The 20202-nt window shown below is 43.7% G+C and overlaps 1 protein-coding gene across 5 annotated transcripts in view; it reads left to right on the top strand.

Moving 5' to 3' along the window:
• The window catches only part of anks1b (ankyrin repeat and sterile alpha motif domain containing 1B), a 158678-nt gene that overhangs the window by 65356 nt on the left and 73120 nt on the right, over positions 1-20202 (top strand). For all 5 annotated transcript variants that reach the window (XM_076111487.1, XM_076111488.1, XM_076111486.1 and 2 more), the window contains 2 exons: positions 3843-3974; positions 16214-16370. In XM_076111487.1, coding sequence (XP_075967602.1) covers positions 3843-3974; positions 16214-16370 — 289 coding nt within the window. The remainder of the gene's footprint in view (positions 1-3842; positions 3975-16213; positions 16371-20202) is intronic.

Genomic DNA, 20202 nt, shown 5'->3' with positions numbered 1-20202 from the left:
GATCAAAAAAGAGATGGTGCAAACGTAGAAGATGTGGCATTTAAAAAAACAAAGAAACTAATCATTTCAATCAATTCCAGTCATTTTAACATATAATATCTTTACAAACACACCGTAATCTTGTGGTGTGTTCTCAGTACCATGTACATGCACAGCTGCTGCATTTTATCCTTTGTAGATAGAAAAAAAACAAGCAAGCTTTTCTCCTCGCACGTCTGCTTATCACCTCTGCATCAGTGTTTTTCTCTTGATGTTGTTGTATCACAGCACAAAGGGTCCAGATAGTAAGTACTGTACTGTATGTGTGTGTGTTTGTACTTTGCTTGCACTTTGTCTATTCTGACAGCAGAGGGCAGTATCAGATCGACTGATGCAGCTGAGCCGACTTCTCCAATTCAGTATCCACTCGGCGTTGAAGCACAACAGCTACTGTTTATTGTTCGCCTGAATTAGTTTAGAATTGTAATTACTTTTTGTGGTCAAACAGCAGACGTTGTTCTTCTTGACCTCGCGTCTTCTCATTAGCTGCCTTTCATACTGAAATATTGTGAGTAGAATCTACTTCACTTGTTTCCTCTCTGTCACACACACACACACACACACACACAAAGGAAAACTGACTGGACGTTATTGGACCTTATTGGTTTGAATTCCAGTTTGGAGATGAAATAGCTGACTTTCATCAGTATTAGCCGACCAGAGAAGCACAGCTGCAGTTTATTTCTAACAGCCAGCGCAGCGTGACGGAGAGGCTCTGAGCTTTTTCAATTCCACTGCCCAGGAAGTCAGACGCACTGCAGGACACAGAGGTCTTCTATCACACTGACCCCCCACCTGAGCCTTTAGACCACAAACAAACACACACAAACAAACACACACACACACACACACACACATATACAGAGAAGAGGCATCCAAAGAAATGCGTTTGTCTGTCTGTGCTTCTCGCTTGCTTATTTACGGCATGTCTGTTTCAATTTTTCTTTTTATTTCTCTTCTCGCTCACCTACAGCAACACACACACACACACACACACCTTACACACACACACACACACACACACACACACACACCTCAGTGAGTTAATATTTTGACACTGATCAATAGCTCATCATCTTTTCCATTTCTGTAAAAGGCTCAATATGAAAGCAAGCCGAGGAATGTTTACGTACAGTGCAGCGGCGTTCACAACCTGTGCGTGCTCGTTGAACCTCCGCTCATTGTCTCCGACAGGAGGATCACGCAATCGGTCGCGTGCGTGCGTGCGTGAGTGAGTGTGCGCCTCTGTGTCTGTCCACGGCTAATCTCGCATTCTGCTGCAGCAAACTGCATAATGTTTTGGGTGACCAGCAATGGCAACTAACGGACCAGTTAACGCACTGCTGAGTAACGTTACATCGCCGCCATTTAGCCGCTTCTCCACCGGCACACATCTGCGTGAGTTTAATTTCGTTTTTTGCTAGACTGTATGACGTGTCTTATACGACGACTTAGAGTCGATTGCCTGCGTCGCCACTTGTTTTTGAGTTTGAGTGAAGTGGGTTTTACAAAGTCTTTCAGCCTATAAGTGTCTAGATGGGGGGGGGGGAGGGGGGATCCACCTGGCGGGGATCTACACTCTGCTGAGTGCACCTTTCTAGTTTTGGATGTAATTATCTCAATCCATCTTCTCTCTCTCTCACAGTACCTATTTGTATTCTATTACTGACATTCACAGTGTGCATGTGTGTTTATGTGCCCCCAGGCTACTGTCTGTACGTGTGGCTGGAGCTATTGTATGTGATTCAATGTGTCTGTTACACATGAATAAAACATGCAAAAACCGCACACAGCACACACACACACACACACACACACACACAGAGTAACGCCTTGGTACCCATTGTGTGTAAACCGAGCAATAATGGAAATGCACGCTTGTGTGTGTCCTGTATTCAAATGAGCCCTCTATACTCCGTGTTTTCATTGTGGTTGAACCAGTATCTGTCTCTGAAAGACAATTCCAGAAAGCAGCAAATTATCATATTTGAGAAGCTGGAACCAGCAAATGTTTTGCAGTTCGTGCTTGTTGATTAATTTTCTGTTGCTTGACTTGTAACATTCACTAATTTCCTTTGCCTTAAGCCTCTGCGGGTTAGAAATGCAGTGTTTAAATCAAAGAACACATTTGACTCTACAGTCTACAGCCACGTTTTACAGCTCTGTGAGGCTGTAATTGGGCACAGCGGTGCTTTGAGCTCCATGCTAACATCGGCTTGCTAACATGCTTACATTTGGGAAAACCAATTAAGAAATAGCCAATCTTGCCGTTTACTTATGTAGTTCATATGTAGGCATCAGTATTAAACTGAGTCTGTTTCATAACCAGATAAAAGTTTCTCAAAGTAACTTTAAGTATAGAAAAAAATCCCCAAATGATAATCTATATCTTCAAGGGTTTCCCGTGCACAACTACTGTAATATTGATCAGCTATGCAGTCAGCAGTAATGAATCAGTGTTCTTTTTATTGAACACTGGCTGATATCTGAATTTTACTGTAACGAAAGGATATTTGTTGTTCATACAGTCATACAGTGCAGTGTGTGTGTGTGTGTGTGAGGACTTCATCACGTTTGACATCGATCAACATTCTAGTGTTGCAGAGGGCCCTTTGCAATCTGGAGCGACTGGTGACCTTTTGGTTCTCATTTTCTGCCTCCATCTCCCGTCTGGCTGCTGTTCTTTTGCTCTTCCCATCTGTCCATCCCTCCCTCTGTATCTTCTCTTGGTTTCATTTCTCACAGTTGTCCTCCAGCACCTCTTCCTGTTTCGAACATGTCCTTCATGCTCCTCTCTTAATCCTCTCCCTCTTTACCCTAATTTCTTTGCCCTCCTGCTTATTTTTAGACCTTCATTCTAAAGATGGTTTTTCCTCCCTCGGCTCTCTCCCTTTGCCACTCTTTTAAGGCTACACGTCAGACGATGCTCTGGTATCCGTCTACGTAATCTGCTGTGACCGGCGTCCTTTGCCGCATTATGTGGTTCACTGAGATATCAGGTGGGCCGTACGCGTCCTGTGACACCTCATGCCACGGAGCTCATCCACACACCTGCCTCCTGGGAGCCAAAGAGCCCCAGGAAAGGACACAGTGTGCATGTGTGTGTGTGATACAGTGTGTTCTGCTGTTCCTGCATCTTTCTCCTTTCGGGTTAACTCATTGTGGCTGCCAGAGCAGCAATGCGAAGGCATTCTCTACTTTAAATGATGTGTTTTTTTTCTAAAATGAGCATCAGCATCCAAAGAGAGGAATATTGAGGCTGAATACAAATGAAGATTTTGATTTCGGTGAAATCCTTGAAGCTTTTGATTTGCATTGAGGACATTTTGAGTGATCTCACCCAACCTGCAGCAATTTAGTTTAGCTCTTAAAAGAAAATGAAATGACTAAAAGGTTTTTGTATACATGAGTGCCTGTTTACAATTTGCTTTGACCCTTACATTTACGGATTTATGCTAAATAAACTAAATATGGTTAGCTTAGAATGAGCTGTTTATTTCTACATAGGGAGCAGAGTCCCCCATGTTTCTACAGTAGCCCAGAACAGACAAACCAAACACTGGCTCTAGAGAGAGCCTTTTGCGTTTTTATGTCACCCGAAGGCCACCGTAGTTCTCCGACACACTTGGGAAGGGAGGAGTGAGCGGAGGGGTATTTAGTTGGGCGGCAATCTGCAACCTCACCGCTAGATGCCACTAAATCTCACACACTGTTTAATTTAAATGTCTTCTCGCAATGTATAAACAAATCATCTCTCTTTTCAGCTCTTTATTTCATCCCCAGTTTGTTATTTGTGTACGCAGCGGCCGACCCCACCTCTGGCTGTGGCCCTGGAGGAGGAGGAGGCAGAAAAGAGTTGCGGCCCCACTGGATTCTGGGAGGCCCTGACACCCTGCAACGGCTGCCGCAACCTGGGCTTTTCCAGCCTATCACAGGTACACACACACACACACACATACACACACATACAGACAACCTGCTCCATCTTTTCTTCTTCCTTCCTTCCTTCCTTCCTTCCTTCCTTCCTTCCCTGCTCCCTCTCCCCTTAAGCCCTTCGTGCTGTGTATATAAGTGCAGTTAAGTGTGTGCAGAGGAGATTGTGTAGCGGTGGGATGCGTGCTGGCTCGAACAGCAGGACATCTGACATTTACAACACAACAGACCCTCTGTCTTGTATACTGGCAGCCTTCCTGCATGACTGGCACACTGCCTGGAGAGGTTTGCACCTGGATAAGTGTGTGTATATGTGTGCGTGTGAGGCGCTAATGTGTTGGTGCGTAGAAAGGAGAGAAAAAATAACCCTCTTTGCGTGTCCGTTTAAATATGAGCACGCGTGTGTATATAGAGCATATTTGGAGGCATCAGCTGTACTGTGTGTGTGTGTGTGTGTGTGTGTGTGTGTGTGTGTGTGTGTGCAAATGTGTGTCTGAATTTTGGCATGGCTTCATTTTGTGTGGGTGGGTTTGCATGTGTGTGTGTGTGTGTGTGTGTGGCTTTATAGAAGAAGAAGAAGAAGAAGAAAGGAGCAGAGTGTAGAAGAGAAATTGAGTTATCACATAATTAAGTTAGCACCGTGCTAATTTGCCCAGTGTCATTATGAATAAACAGAGTTCACATAAAGAGAGAAGCCTGTGCGTCCCCTCTGAGGATGAATGGAGGAAGTGAAACATTGTTTTTTTTTAGCTTGTTTTCTCTCATCCATCTCTATCTCTATTTGTCTCTCTCTCTGGCTCATCTATCGCTCACTTCATGTATCAGCAGACGTGTGTTAACCTTTGTATCGATCGTCTGAGCGCGGTTGTCCAGCTGTCACTCAAGACTGTCAGTCAAAGAGCTGAACTTGTCTAACAAGTCATACAGAAAAGATTCCGGCTCTAAACGCTTTAGTTTAAACTTTATTTTAAACTTTTGTTTCAAGGGATTGTTCGGATTTTTTGACTTGGGGCTGTTTGAGGTATCCACAGTCAGTAGATGGCGGTCGGCACGCCCCCCTGTTTGGAGAAGCAGACAGGAGTACCGGCACGGATGCAAACCAATGTACTGCTGTGGACGGGTGCAGCAAAACATGTTTTAGCCACCTTAAAGAAAGACCCACCTAAAAAAAAAGCAATATCAGGTTAAGTGTTAGCTATATTTTCACCAGAAATGTCATATTTGAGTTTGGCATCAGAAGAATCCCAATCCGAAGGTAGTTGAGGATTTTTCGGCTTTTATTGTCAAAGAGATACCAGTGAAAAATAAAACTGCATCAAAACATTCACAGTCTTGATGAAACGGTTTAGCTTTCAATTTGTGGGTGTAAATTGTTGTGAACTTTTTCCCAATGTAGTCAAGGATATTCGATGTGTTGATAAAAATCCTTAAAGCCTCATTTACCTTTTTGGTTTTCATGAATAAAGCAGTGAAATATAACAGCTCTTTAAAATCTGCTAAAATACATTTAAAGTGACACCTCTGTTAAAACAATTTCAACAAAAAACTGATCAATGTAAACCTCATGACGGAAATATTGCATCAGCCTGCATCTGTCTAGGTGTTTCGAATAGACAATAGGCAATACAGAGTGTGTGTCTGTATTTGTATTTGGAATTGTGGAGGTGTGCACATGTCTGAGCAGGTGCATGCACAGATTAGATGAATGTGATAATTAGTGTTTCAGTGTGTGTGTGTATACGCATTAGATTATGCAGATAAACAGAGAAATGCACTCTGTTCCTAATGAAAACGGCATGTCATTAGAGTCTGTCACATGTTTATGTTTGTGTGTGTGTGTGTGTGTGTGTGTGTGTGTGGTGTATGCGGGCATACGTGGCTGCATAAGGGCGCCTCCCTCGCTGTGAATCTTCGTTGCCAGCCACAGGTTTCCTCCCACCATCGCCGCCGTGCTGACGCCAGAGTGTGTGTGTGGAGGAGGTTTCCTCTGCCGCGGTGACTTTAACTAAGAAGTTCAGACCTCACCTTGAGAGCAGAATAAAGAAAAGGAAAAAGGAAGAACGATAACGAATAAATGCAAGAAAAACATTCAGATTTAGAGAGGACGGCAGGGTTGCTAGGCAACACAGAAATTCATAGGACATCAGGCGTGGGATGTCCACCATTGACAAATCTCAGTCGCCGTCATCGCAGAGGCGTCAGAGCAGTGCGCAGATACACACACGTCAGCGTTTTCCGACCACGTCTCCCATCTTTTAGTTTTTCCTCCCCGTTATATTTCTCTTTCTGCAGGTTTCCTCTCATGAGTGGGTGGCGGCGGCTGACCTTTAATGCTTTCAGCCCGGGGAGTTTTAAGCAGTTGAGAGGGGGGGGGGGGGGGGGCTGGTCTGTCAGAGGTTAAGATCAGAAACCCACGATGACTCTTGAAGATGTTAAGGAACATCAAAGGCAGGTGTTTCTGAGAGGGCAGATATGATGTGGAGAGCTGTCGAAGCCTGTAAACGAAGGACTGAAAGCGCTCTGTGGGAGGTTGGGTGAGGTTTTAGATATTATATAAACGGTTTTGGGATCAAACGTTTTATGACGTCTAATTTGAATAGCTCAATATTGTTGAGATTTTGGCTGTAATGTCAATGGCCTAATATATTTAAAGCAACAGCCTTAAGCTGATAAGCTGTTTCCTTCCAGGTAAAGTCTCTATGATAAGTTTAAAAATGACTATTAATTAAGGATGTTTCTGTCCTTATGTGGATTTCGATTATGTTATTTCAAATTACACAAATAATGTAAAAACAACATCAGAATTTGGTCTAATTGTTTCTCCTTCTCTTTCTTTCTCTTCTCTTCCCTCGCTGTTGTTTCCCACCTCTCCTCTCCTCTGTCTGCTGCTCTCTGTGTGACCGTCGGGACGTGATGCAGCTCTGCGCTTACACTTATGTTGTTGTTAATGGCTTTATGCCCTGCAGACTCTGCAGCTATATACTGTCTACCTGTCAACCTAACAGTCAACACACACACCTATAGCTGCTGTCAGACACTTTTTACTGAAATAGATTATGTACACACACAGATATGCTGCGACTTGACGTGTGTGTGCGCGTGTGTGTGTGTGTGTGTGTGTGTGTGTGTGTGTGTGTGTGTGTGTGTGTGTGTGTGTCCTGCTGGGGTTCAGATATCTTGTTGTCCTTGAGGTAAACAGGAAAAGGGAGAAAAGATTGGAGGAAGAGACGCAGTAGCTTCAATTAAAAAAAAAAAAAGACCACCGACAGGAAAAAAGTGCGTCCCACCACTCTGCTTCTACTACAGCACAGCCACTATTACCCTGGTGTTGATGTGCCCTTGAGCAAGACATGCAACCCTAAAATGCATCGTAGGAGCCAACAGAGCGGTGAAATGTGTCGGTGTGTGACCAAACCAAGCGAACATCCCAGTGATTGGCACGTAAAAAACACACAAACATTCACAAACTCTGGTGACAAGGCGAGATTAGCTGTCTGTGTATTGATGTATACATTAATTATTTACTTAGTTAATATTCAAGGAAAGGTCACTGTGCACGTGCAGGTGAATATGCGTGTAACATCTTGCTTGTGTGTTGATTTAAATGGGGAGTTAATATTTACACTGCATTGTGGCCTCAGATGATGAATAAATATGCAGAGCTAATGCTGTTAGCACACAGTTGTTTTTTCTCCTCCTGGGAACACAGTTATGGAAAGACAGTTATGGAAACAAAATCTCACTGCAATAGTTTTTTTATTTCATTCTGAGTGATTTATTCTCAACTAACAGGTTTGTTCAGAGACACTAAGGCAGCAGCAGTGTGATGTAGCGTTACCCTACAGGGATCAATAAAGTTTAATTCAATCTGTAATCAGTAGAGATTTATGTGTCCCAGGAAAAGGGTCGGTCGCTGTTAAAAGCTGTAGTTCAGTATTTTGGGACGTGCGTTTATTTGCTTTCTTGCTGAGAGAGTTAGAAGCGAAGATCAGTGCTACTGGATGATTCTATAAGGAGAGATAGAGTCTGTGAGTTTTTTTGCATGAATGACCCACATATTGTCGATTTTTAGTGATTCACAACCTCCAAAACAAAGCCCTTCAAAAACGAGGGCAGAACAGCTGTCATGCTGTGTGTGTGTGTGTGTGTGTGTGTGTGTGTGTGTGTGTGTGTGTGTGTGTGTGCTCAAGGATGCTGTGAATCTGAAGGGAGCAGTAAGCATCCTCTAAAACAATTCCCTTTATCACCATTGAGATATAAAACAGCAGAGTACCCATAAAAGTAATAAATAGGAAGTCACTTTCAGCACTCCGAGCTGTTGTGTTATCTTTGTTTTATTGGATACATTCTGTTAAATGGAAATAAGTCAAATTTAATTTAAAATAAATCTATTTAACAAACATCTGGGGTGCAAAAAAACATTCTGTAGCTCCAGTGTTTTTAAAATCATTTTGGATATTCTGGCTGATCTGCATTCTGCAGCATACAGGAAGAAGCAGATGAGTGTTTTAGTGCTTGAAATGGATCCAAGTGAAAGTCGATTCGTGTTTTTTGTTTTTTTTTGGGGTGAGTAACTTTTACTGCATAGTCGTGGAGTATATTGATGGAAAGACGAGTTAAAAATCCTCACAATGTGCTTTTTGCTTTGCAGAAATGATGGATGAATAACAAAGATCAGTAAAAGCAGAAGCACTTCTCTTGGCTTCACGTTGTCCAGTAGCATTGAGTCCTTATCCCGTCGGCTGTGTGATAGTGTGAGCTTCAATCCAACGCCTGACGGAAAGGAGCTCCTAATACTCTGCTTACGTGTTGGATACGTTTGCTGACTGCTGATGTGCTACTTTTTAACTGCAATTCTCCAGACAGCAGTTAAAGACTGCTACCACCAGTGCCTGTGCATACATTACAGAAATGTGTGTGTGCTAAAACAAAATATTGAGAATAAGAAATGTTTTAACGGAGAGAATAAATATTCCTGCCATTGTTTATCTCAGCCCATTCGTCCAAGTATAGTATTTAATCAATACGCCTTTATTGCTGGATGTAGAACATCAAACGGATGCACACATCCAGTGTATCTGTGCAGCACCAACACCTGAAACTTTCTCCCGAGTTGTCGGGATAGCGGTGAAACGCGTTAACGGTTTCGGGTCACGCGGCGGTGGCTCTCTGTCGGAGGCCTCTTGCTCCGGCCGGTGGCCGTGTCTGTGGGATTAAAGCGTGGAGCCGGAGGAACCCACAGTCGGAGCTTTGCTCCATACGGCGCCCATCATGGGGAATGTGAAGGCTGTTATTTTCTGAGGAGTGACTGTGGGTGTCCTTTTGGTGGCTCAGCCAGCTGATTTCTGTGGGATTAGCCAGCCACGGAGGGCAATCCAATTCTGCAATCCCATGCTCGCTGCTCTGCACCTGAACCTGCACCTCTCTCTTTCTATTTCACTCTTTGCTTCCATCTCTCTCGCTTCTCATGGAGACCAACAACTGCTCTCTATACCGCTCTCCTATCTCGTCTTTTCTGCCAGCGTATTCCTCGTAGTTTTTCTTGCCACTAACCTTTTTATCACTGCATTTCTCACTTCTGCTCAACCTTCCTGGAAATATGCTTATTGGCTTTTCTTACAGCTTGCTTGGCCCTGTTCAAAGTGACAAAATACACCTACCAACACCTCTGAAGTTGAAAAAGATGCATATTGTTTAAAGAAAAACATAACAATATGTATATCGTGTATACATTTTTTATTTTTTTTTCAGTGACTGCGCACAACTTCCTGAAGTCTTGTCATCACAGTGAGGTTCTCAGAGTCACAAATCTATGCTCACAACCACATCTGGAATCCAGGTGTAGCTGAGGTATCAGTAACCTGCTGATTGTCAAGAAAACGCTGCAAAAGTGATCATATTCCCATCAGAGTCAGTGTTTGGTTCTAACTGTCATGCCAACACGCTAAACTAAGATGGTAACCATCTTCTAAAACATCAGCATGTTAGCATTACTATTGCAAACTAGTTAGCAGTTACCTCAAAAGCACCGCTGTGCCTAAATACAGCCTCAAGTATTAGCTTAGTATTAGTATTTCCATCTCTGTTTTCCGTCCAGTGTGTCTCTCCAGTACTGCCGTCTCCCGAGGGCCTCAGAGGGTCCATTGTCCTCTCTGGTGTCCGTCCACCCCTCCCTTTTTCTCTCTAATCAAATAGCCTCCGTGAGGAAATGCCAGCAAATTATAGCCTCTATTCATATCTGATGGCCTATGAACTCAGTGTACAGTGTGTGAGGCAATGGGTTGGGTTGTGACAGTACGGGGTTGAACCGAGACAGAGAGAGTCACAGGATTAAGACTGTGCGATGGAAGTTCCTCGGACGTGACCAAAGCAACCTCACATATCCTATTTATACACACACACACACACACTGTATAGAAGTCAATCATGCATACACACACTAAAATACGCACATAAGCTCTCACGTGATCACACACGTCAACTGTATCTGCTGCAAGGAGACAGAAACCAGACTGCGTTATTACACAGATATAATCACACACCGTCACATGCAATCTTTTGGTCACATGCAGGCGCCGTCACACACACACACACACACACACACACACTCAAACGTTTAATCTGGCCTCCGCAGTCGGACGGGAGCTGCACACGACCTGCTAATTAGTGGCCAGAGGAGGCCTCTGTTTGTCTGCTCTCTTCCTGTTCAGCTCAGACACAAGTCTCTCTGTGTCCTATCTCTGCCCTGGAAGATAGAGAGGCAGGGAGGGGAGGGTGGAGGGAGGGAAATGAATGAAGACCGAGTGTGTGTGTGTGTGTGTGTGTGTGTTTGTTTGTTGGAGGGACCGCTCACATCGAACGGCGTTGAAGCCCTTTCTCCCACTTTTTAAATCCGCCCGAGCCCTCGAGGACTGAGCGGGGAAGGAAGGAGGTGAGACTCTTCAAAATAGCAGGTAGCTAAACCTGTTGTCACACTGCCGGATTAATTTCAACTCACAGGCTTCACTGTGGACTCGAGCGTCAGGGATTTCCTTCCAGTGAGTGTCCTCTTCCAGATCGAGTGCAAAGTAGTTTTCCCGCCGGCGAGGGAATAGCTCAAACTTTAAGCTCGTTGCTCACTTTAATGCAGCTGAAGTGGATTTTTTCGCCGTTTCTTTCTTGCTGTGCTGTGTGAGAACTCAAACATGCTGCCTGCACTTGACTCCCATTTCTCTGTCTTTCCTACATTTGTGTGTGTGTGTGTGAGGAAATCCTCGCTCCAAACTCACTGCACTCCCACTTCCTCACCCATTTTCCTCTTCCCGCAATGTGCTCGATTCGCTGACACAAACTCCAAAGTAAGTGTTGAGTTGAATCCTGGCGTCCTTTTGATCTACCTGTGTTTACTTCCCTCTCTGCCTTCACGCTGGCCGTTGGGTTTTGTTACCCCCATCAGCTTTGGCCTCGCTCCTTCTCATTATGTCGGAGATGTAGAGTAACAGGAATTATGAGAGATGATGTAGAAGTGTAAGATGGAGAGAGAGATAAGAGGTGGGGAAGAATAGACGGAGCACGTGGTGGGCGATTCCTCACATCTCCTTCCTTTTAAAGATCATTTCTCAATCATTTCCTGCCTCCTATCTCTTCTCGCTCTCTGCTTTTTCGCTTCATGTCTCCCTACAGAGGAATGTCGTCTCATGTTTTGTCTTCAGTGCATCCATTAATGATGCTACTCCACCTGTGGCATTTCAGAACTTCCGTATTTCATTGTTAATTCATGGTGACATCTCGGTAATTCCTGTAAACAAATGAGACTGTTTGATAGCCTCAATCTCACAGCTCTGTTTCATCAGAAATATAAGAGCTGGTGTTGTGTTTTCATACAAGGAGTGACTGGACATTTCCCAGTAATCCTGTCACTTCCTGTTCCCAAAGACAATGGCTTCCCTTTGTCTCTTTTCGGATTTGAATCTCACTTCCAGTAACTGTGACATTTTTATCTTGATTTGCTCTGAAGAACAAATGGTTTCAGTCTGAGTCAGATTTAGAATTGTTTTGAATACGAGGGTGTTGCTGCGTACAAGTGTTGCTGTCATAGCATCCCTGTTTCCCAGTAATTCTGATTATGTACAACTAATGCAAAGTTTTGTATCAATACTGTGAGGAAAGGATTCTTGTATCTGCCAAGTAGCAGAGTGATGATACCGAATGTTTCATTGACTATTTCTTACTATTTTTACTATTATTTAATTCATTTTTCCGACAATATCTGCTAGCAGCAAGTAGAGCAGGATTTGTTTGTGATGAATATGTTTAATCCCTTAGACAGCTTTTCTTTTTAGGTTAGGGAATGTTTGTGGTCTGGGCTAAGCATCAAAATAGTAGACGTGGGAGACAGGACATAAATATTGAAGTCAAACCACTTTTTTCCTAACCTTAGCTGAAGTACTTGTTCCCTGTGTGACATCTTGCGTCATGCACATGCGTATATCTAGGAGGCTGATTAGTATACCTGGTTTTTCTGCTCAGCTACCCCAATTAAAAAAAAACCTGGTCTCTGGTTTACATAGCTGTTAAGAAGCCAGGGTGCTGCAGAAAGCCAAGCGTAACAAGGCCACATAAGTGCATGTAAACACACTGCATGAGACGCAGTTCAGCGGTTCGTCGAGGCCACCTCTTGCTTTTTTTTAAATTCACAATTTGGCTAAACGCTCATAATGAATGTGACGATGATTAATTGCACCTTTGATGTGAGCTGTCAGATGAGGGTTTTTTTCTCTGAGCGGTGAACTGGCAGCAGCTCTTTGCGGCTCCATCGGAGTGCTCTCAGCCTTTGCTGCTGCTTTGTGAGGGAAATCCGCAGCAAACCAGGTTGTCGCTTCGTATCAGTATCTGCTGAGGCCTGGTCACCTGCAGAGTGCGGGCATAAAGGACTGACTGGTGACTGGGTCTCCATTAGCTGGTAATGGCAGTCTAATTGAGTGCTGATGGAGATAGTAGAGGGGGGGGGGGGGGGTGTGTGTATAGTTTGTAGGCCTTTTAATAAAGTGAAATAAGTCTCAGATTGATTGCAGACTGTTAGTGAGAGAAATCATCTATAGGGACTGATTGCTCTGTCAGCCAGACTTTGAGTGTGCTCAGCGTGTGATTGATGACCCGGTGCAGTCTGGGTAATGTAGTAGCGGATGATGACAGGAAGAATAATGGCTGTTGAATGAGTAAAAGAGGCTGGGGAAAGGGTGAAGGTGGGGAAAAGAAAGAGTCGGAGGAATCGAGAGACGTATGCGGCGCAAGGTTGTAGGCACACCTACAAAGTTTACCGCTGATCCCATTAGAGAGGGTACAACCAGGGGCAGGCTGCCAAGTGACACTTCAGAAATGGTGATAGAGTGTGGCGGTATGGGGAGAAGGCAGACATCCAGCGGCTGCATCGCTGGAAAGAAATGTTTTGTCTCTTTGGCTGAAATGACGCTCGCCCCTGTAACCTTTTCCCCTGCTTCACATCACTCACTCTTGTTTTTCATTCTTTCTGAGTACACGTCTGCCTCGGAGATAAGGGACCTTTTGGTTCCCAGCTCTCTCTCTCTCTCTCTCTCTCTCTCTCTCTCTCTCTCTCTCTCTCTCTCTCTCTCTCTCGGAGCCCTTTGAGGCTAAACCTTTTTCACCAATGCTGCAGCAAAATGCAATCCGAAATCCTCCTTCAACACCCAAAGACAACACAGTTATATGAAGGTCCCGGAGAAATGTTTCCTTACATGCTGCTCTTAATTAACCACCTCGAAATGAAGAGCTCTTTTCAAAATGCTGCAAGTCCCTTTTGGTAAAAAAAAAATCATTGAAGTAATTCATTTAGGATGCAAATTACAATTTAGGCATTTGGCAGATACTCGTATAGAGGGAGACTTACAATAAGCCTCACAAACAGCATTAATTAAGAAAATTAAAGCAAGAGCATCCTTCCTATTAAAACTCTAATAACACTTTAAGAGCGACAACAAGTGCTTGTGTGTGTGTGTGTGTGTGTGTGTGTGTGTGTGTGTGTGTGTGTTGGAATTTAAAGCACTTTTTTAATGAGTGCTGAATGGAGGCCTCTTTAAAAATATATATTATTCATAATAAATCATTTACAGATTATATGTTTTTTATTATTTACAAGACTGTTAAGAGAGCGAGATGTGAAATGTCAGGGGAAACAGTGGGATGACGTTAGCAAAGGATGGACAACAAGACGGAGTTGCAGCAGTCGGGATCAGAGGAGCTTGGACCTGCAGTTGTTGGTGAAGCTGCAGATCAAATCTGAAGGATCTGTCGGTGGCTGTTGAGGATCACGCTGAGGTTATCGGTGGATGGGTGCAGATGATTTTGCCGACGAATAGATGCACAGAGAATGTGATTACCATGTGTTCTATTTTTGAGACACAGCACTCAACTGAAATTCAGCGAAGCATAGGAACAAGACCTTCCAGCTGTCAGTCAACCGCATGACATTACTGTTGGCTCAAAAGGTACTGTAGTGCAGTGAGAGTAGATGGAGGCTTATTTGGGTTTTAAGTGTGCCGCAGAGAAGCATACTTTAGCTACAATTCAATAGAAATAGGAGAAATGGTTTGCATGTAAAATAAGTGTTATTATTACACCTTATCTGGACGCCTTCGTTATGTCTTTGGTTCTGAGATTGGTCGGGTGCTCGGACCCAAAGCACACCTGCTTGCAGGTCTTTTTCTGTCCGGCTGCTTTGAGACAATGCTTGAATGTTTCGCAAAAAGTGGAATGATTCGTCTACGTTTTACAGTTTGAGACAAAATAACTGTGTTTTGATGGGTTTATGAAGACTTTCTGCTGTTGTGTTTGAGAGAATGTTGGGCTCTGTTCCTCAGCAGTTGTTTTGGTGTTTTCATTTTGATTTATTTCCACCATGTGATGAGACCCTGAAGCTATTGCACTCCAACAACAGTCACCTTTCATCAGTTAGAGAGCTAATAGACTGTAGATAAGCCATTATAGGTTTCTAGATAATACAACCTTTTTGCAGCGTAGACATGTTCTTGCACATTCACCACATTAAACCCTTAAGTCTACAAATGACGGACTGATTTTCCCTCACAAATCCACACGAGATAGATAGCCTGTGACTTACCCTGATCTTTGCCAGTCAATCAATTTCACAGCAGATGAATGTTGAGAACTTGAGACTGCTGTTATTTTTCTTTTGAGAAACCTCATTGATCGCAGTTATCACGGAGAACAAAACCCCAAAGTCCTGAAGGGACAGTCCAGATGTTCTGCTCTAAAACTCTCCGGGATTGAAAAGAAGAAAGAAAGATTCAGACTCTTTACTTTCCATCTCTTCACTTTCAGTGCTTTGCTTTGAACATCGGCCTAAATCTTTCATGATAATCCAACTGCGTGAACGTGGTTGCACTTGAATAATGGCCTCGAGCTGAACTGAGAGATTACTGAGCTGATGTGTTTGGTTGTTTTCTTTTTGTTTCTTCAGGGGATTCTCAGGCAAAGGTGAACAAAACAAATGCGCACCTTTGGCCGTGGACTGACACTGTTTACCACTCATTTCAAAAAGCCCACATCAAACACCTCTTTTCTGCTCTATTCATCTGTTTTGTATTGCTGTATGTTTCTGTCAATCACACACAGCTCATACAATGGAAATGACTCTCTCTGGTCTAACAGTCTGCATCTGTACTCACTGAGAGGGCTCTTCACTTTGCTTTCTAAACACTATCAACACAATACATGGTCTGTACCACCTTCTGTTGGACGGGATAATAGGCCAGTATGGCTGTAGTGCATAATTCATAATTGAATTAGTGGTGTGTTTGTGTTTAGCTCAGTAAACATGGTGTCAATCGCTAGTTTCAAGTCTTCTTTGATACAGCATGATTTCATTTAGTAAATTATGATCCATTTAGAGCAAAATAGACCATAAAGCAGAGTAAGCGTGGCATTTTTAACTCTTTCACAGAGTGTTTTCAGTTCATGAAAGTTAATTGCAACATTTTGGTGGCTTAAAAATGTCTTATTCAGTGTTAGGTATGTTCTTGGCTCCACCCTCTCATGTCGCTTCTGGTTCCAAAAACCCAAGATGGCCAAACTCGAGGCTTGAAAAACGTAGTCACAAACCGATTTTCTAAATACAGTATACACTCGTGGTTTGGAACTCCTTTTGCCATCGAACTGTGCACACTCACAACGAATTGCCCTCACATTTCTCTTCCTCTGTTTTTCCTCTCTGCCCTTCTCCCAGGATTCAAAGCGTTCAGCAGAGATCGTCGCCTCTCCGTCTCTGGATGTGTTCCTGCCAGAGGACGAGGACAATCCTTACGAGTCTGTGACCACAGCCGTCACGCGGAAACCCTGTTCCCTAGATATCAATTACCGGCTCAATGCCTGTCCACGCAATGGTAGGACAACACAGAAACCTACACTCTCTCTTTTCCATTTACCATATTTATATCTTTGTGCACTCGTTGTTTACGGTCATTTAAAAAGTTTGCTGACACAGATTCGACAGTGGAGCATATGGTGCCTTCCAGTATGTTCACAAGCCAGCATCCATATGAACATCCCGCTGTTGTGATGATCACAACTTTAGTGGAAGACGTGAACCACCATTGTTTATTCAACACTAACACGAGCTTCATAGCAGTAAACAGGTGTGGAAAATGTGGGTGAGCGTGAGAGCAATGCTGTTTGGGATACATTGTTGAAATTATGGCTATAGCTCTGTTTGGATGGGATTTATTTCTTTAGTGGAGGGTTAGGGTGATTTTAATATTGCATGCACAGATCAGATGTTAGTCCTGACCGGATCAGCCCCAGCTGTGTGAAGACTGATAAGTTGCCTCGAGTGACGTCACTTGATTCAGCGTTGGATGGATCTGAAGATTACAAGTTTTGAGTTAGTTTGAAAGAAGTGATCTTTACCAGACTTCTGTAGTTCAGCGGTTCATCTCTGCTTGAGGCTACATATGCTGCTTCTAGCATAACACACCTGAAAGTCCAACCTAAGGGTCTGCGGTCAAGTAGCATTGCCAGGTTTAACGAGGACAAAAGACTACAAAATGCAATAACAGACTATAATCTGTGGTTCTGAATGCTTGTTGAGACAGACACCTGAAACGTCTGCATGAACATTGACATATTATCACTTTTGGAAACCCAGTGCGAGTTGATCGTCCAGCGTCGGACCTTCCAGTCGACTCTGCTTTCTGTGTCTTGTCAGTTGTCCGGTTTACTTCGACACCCACGACAACAAACAACCCACAATGTGCTCCTCCCCTTCAACTCAGTTGCTCCCATAGCGATGCTACACACTGCAGGTTGCCACGGCAACTGCATCACCAGCTGGTGAGTCACCTGTATGTTGCCATGGGAACTGCCTCGCTAGTGACCCCCCCACACACACACACACACACGCCCTCTTGGACAGTAGCGGAACGAGAGACTTGTTTTGTGTGTGCGTGTTTACGTGTGTGTGCTTGCCTGTTACATCTGGTCTGTGATTGGCTGCAGGAGAAAGGAGTTGAACTGTCCATATGCAGTGTTGTGTGGGTGTTGTTTGTTCTCGGCTCTCTGAACGCTGTTACCTGACCAAATGAGAGAGAGAGAGAGAGAGACATAAACATGTGTTGTGGGAAAGCAACAAAAAAAAAAGTCAGAAAAACAAAAAGCAAAAGTCAGAGGCGACGGAAGAGGTGAGGGAGGGAGAACACCATACATTTCCATGTTATTGCTGAAAAATGACTACAAATGCAGAACGTCCCGCAGGCTGCAGAATTCTGTCTTGTTGCTGAGAGACGGACCATAAGGAAGGATGAGAAGGAGTGTGAGACGGAGAGGGGGAAGATTATACATTCAGTGGAGGAAGTCGGAGGGTCGTCTCAGGCTAAGCTACGCGAATGTGACGCAGCAGGAGAGAAAATCCATGGATTCCGGCTTCCCGTCCGGTCACATGACGCCCTAATTGGACATGGGTGTGAGTCAATCTGCCTTAGTCTGCCTCTGAGAGGAGGCATATGATGATGAGGGAACGTGGGGAGAGAGGGATTGAGATGAAAGAAAAGGGAAGAGAGAGAGAGAGAGAGAGAGACTTGGTGCATTACACTGCAAAAAATTAACCTTCTCAACAAATCAACTGCTCTGTGATTGAGTTTTAAAAATGTCCCTGTTGGCAGACGTTTTATTGTGGAAGTAGAATAAAATAATTTAATGCATATACATTTCCCCTTCCCTCTCACCATTGTGTCGCCTCATTCAGACATTTACTTAAATGAAAATCTTGAAAAGCTCTTGTTGTCCCCAGCACCTAACTACTTTATTATGACATTTTTTTTAAGATGACGACCAAATGATGTACAAATAAGAAAGTTAAACAAAATGAGACTTTTTCTAATCTGAGGCTAAACGAGTCCTCTGTCCCCAGCCACAAAAGTTTCCATCAGAGGATCAGCTGATTATGATGAGCACGATCATCATAATCCTCCCAAACTATCTCGAGAAGTTTTTTCGGGAACAAATGAGCTGCGTGTTAAACTCACCTCAGCATAATTAGTCTCATAAGTGGGCTGTCTAAACGATATGTGTTTTGCAGTGTAAGCCCTGCTTGATATCCACATGTCCTGTGCTGCTGGCTGGTTGCAGCTGTGGGCTGCTGCAGTCTCACAGTGGAGGCGACGGAGGCACTCCGAAGCCTCAGATAATCAAGGCGGCTTTATCGAAATCCATCTGGTGACTGTCACTCCGCCCGGCCGCTACAGAAACACCAGGGACCTGTTGTCACTGCAAACAACTGCTTTTTTTGCTCTGTCCCTGCTTCTTGGACATCTCGCTGTCCCTCTCTTTTTACTTTTTATCAGTCTTTTCCCTTTTGTTTCTTTTTGTCTGTGAGATTTTCCATAACCTGTTGGAAGCACCGTCCTATCTCTGACGAGGTTGTGTTCATTAAGATGACATGGGATGTTATACAAAAGTGCCGCTTTTGTGCTATCGACTGACTCCCCTCGAGATAAACCCACACTTGTCTGCGAGAGGTAAACAAGACACTGCTGACGTGAGCAACATGAAGCTACAAACCTGTGCGTGTCCGTGTGTGTGTGGCCAGTCACAGGTCTGCACACCGCAGATCTGCGACCTGGAAGGTTTATGAATTAAAAACGTCTGTCTTTTGTTGTGTCACCGTCCCTCTCATATGAACTTCCACCCTCAGTTCTCTCTGGTGGATAAAGAAGTGATGTCGCTGCAATCTCACTCTATTTATCCCACTTATTCTCAGAGTGGCTAATGGCAGCAAGTGGTAACTCCAGGGCTTCACCATTAAATGGGTCGAGGCCCATTGACTTGTCGAAAAGGAGGAAATGGAGCATCTTGCTCTTTGACAGCCGGGAGAAAACAATGCTTGGAACTTGAGGAAAAAACACTCTAAACATCTCATTGTAGTTTTTAACAAACATCACTTCGGCAGGAGTAAATGGGGCATTTTTGGGGGGGATTATTTTCAGCTGCGGATTCGGTGTTCTATCGAATATTCACAGCATCAGTGAATGAATGAAGGTCATGATGAAGGAACATATCACCCAGTGCGACGATGTGGTTCATTGAAGTGTTTTTGGCTGGAGCTCAATGAAAGCCTACGGCACAGAGGGATATGAGATATCAGGCTTTGGCTTTCGATTCACTGTTGGTTTTGGTCTTTGGGATTTTTTGACAATAACAGAAATATAGAATAATAGAAACCTTAGCCTTTAAAAAAAGACATTACACAGGAGGGCAATTTTTGGGAAAGTGTCATTTTTTGTTTTATATTGCAACTCCCTTGTCTCCTCATTGATTTGACAATTGTTGTCTCAAAGCACAATATAGTTTTTCATTCTTGTTTGCGTAAAGATTATTTCATTTTGTTTGGATTATTCGTGCTTCATTCTGTTTATTATATCTTCATCATGTCTATGGAATCATAGTTTTTAAAAGTTTATCTGTACTTTGTATTTGTTACGAGCTAAACTGTAATTTTAGAATATTTGATGGCACACACACACACACACACACACACACACACACCCAGTATATGAAAGGCTACTTGTCAGAGCGGCATAGAGGCAGAACTGACAGCCTGAAGAACACGTCTGAAGTTGACAGTTTCTGTCTTGTTAGGCTGGTGGGAAGAGGACAGCCGATTTGAACGCTTGCTCACGCCATGCCTTCACTTAGACACAGTCCTCCTGTACACACTGCTGC

The sequence above is a fragment of the Anarhichas minor genome, unplaced genomic scaffold (assembly GCF_050575085.1).
Source record: "Anarhichas minor isolate MPS153535 unplaced genomic scaffold, ASM5057508v1 ptg000045l, whole genome shotgun sequence".
In the NCBI taxonomy this organism is placed as follows: domain Eukaryota; kingdom Metazoa; phylum Chordata; class Actinopteri; order Perciformes; family Anarhichadidae; genus Anarhichas; species Anarhichas minor.
This window is presented reverse-complemented; position numbering and strand designations above follow the sequence as displayed.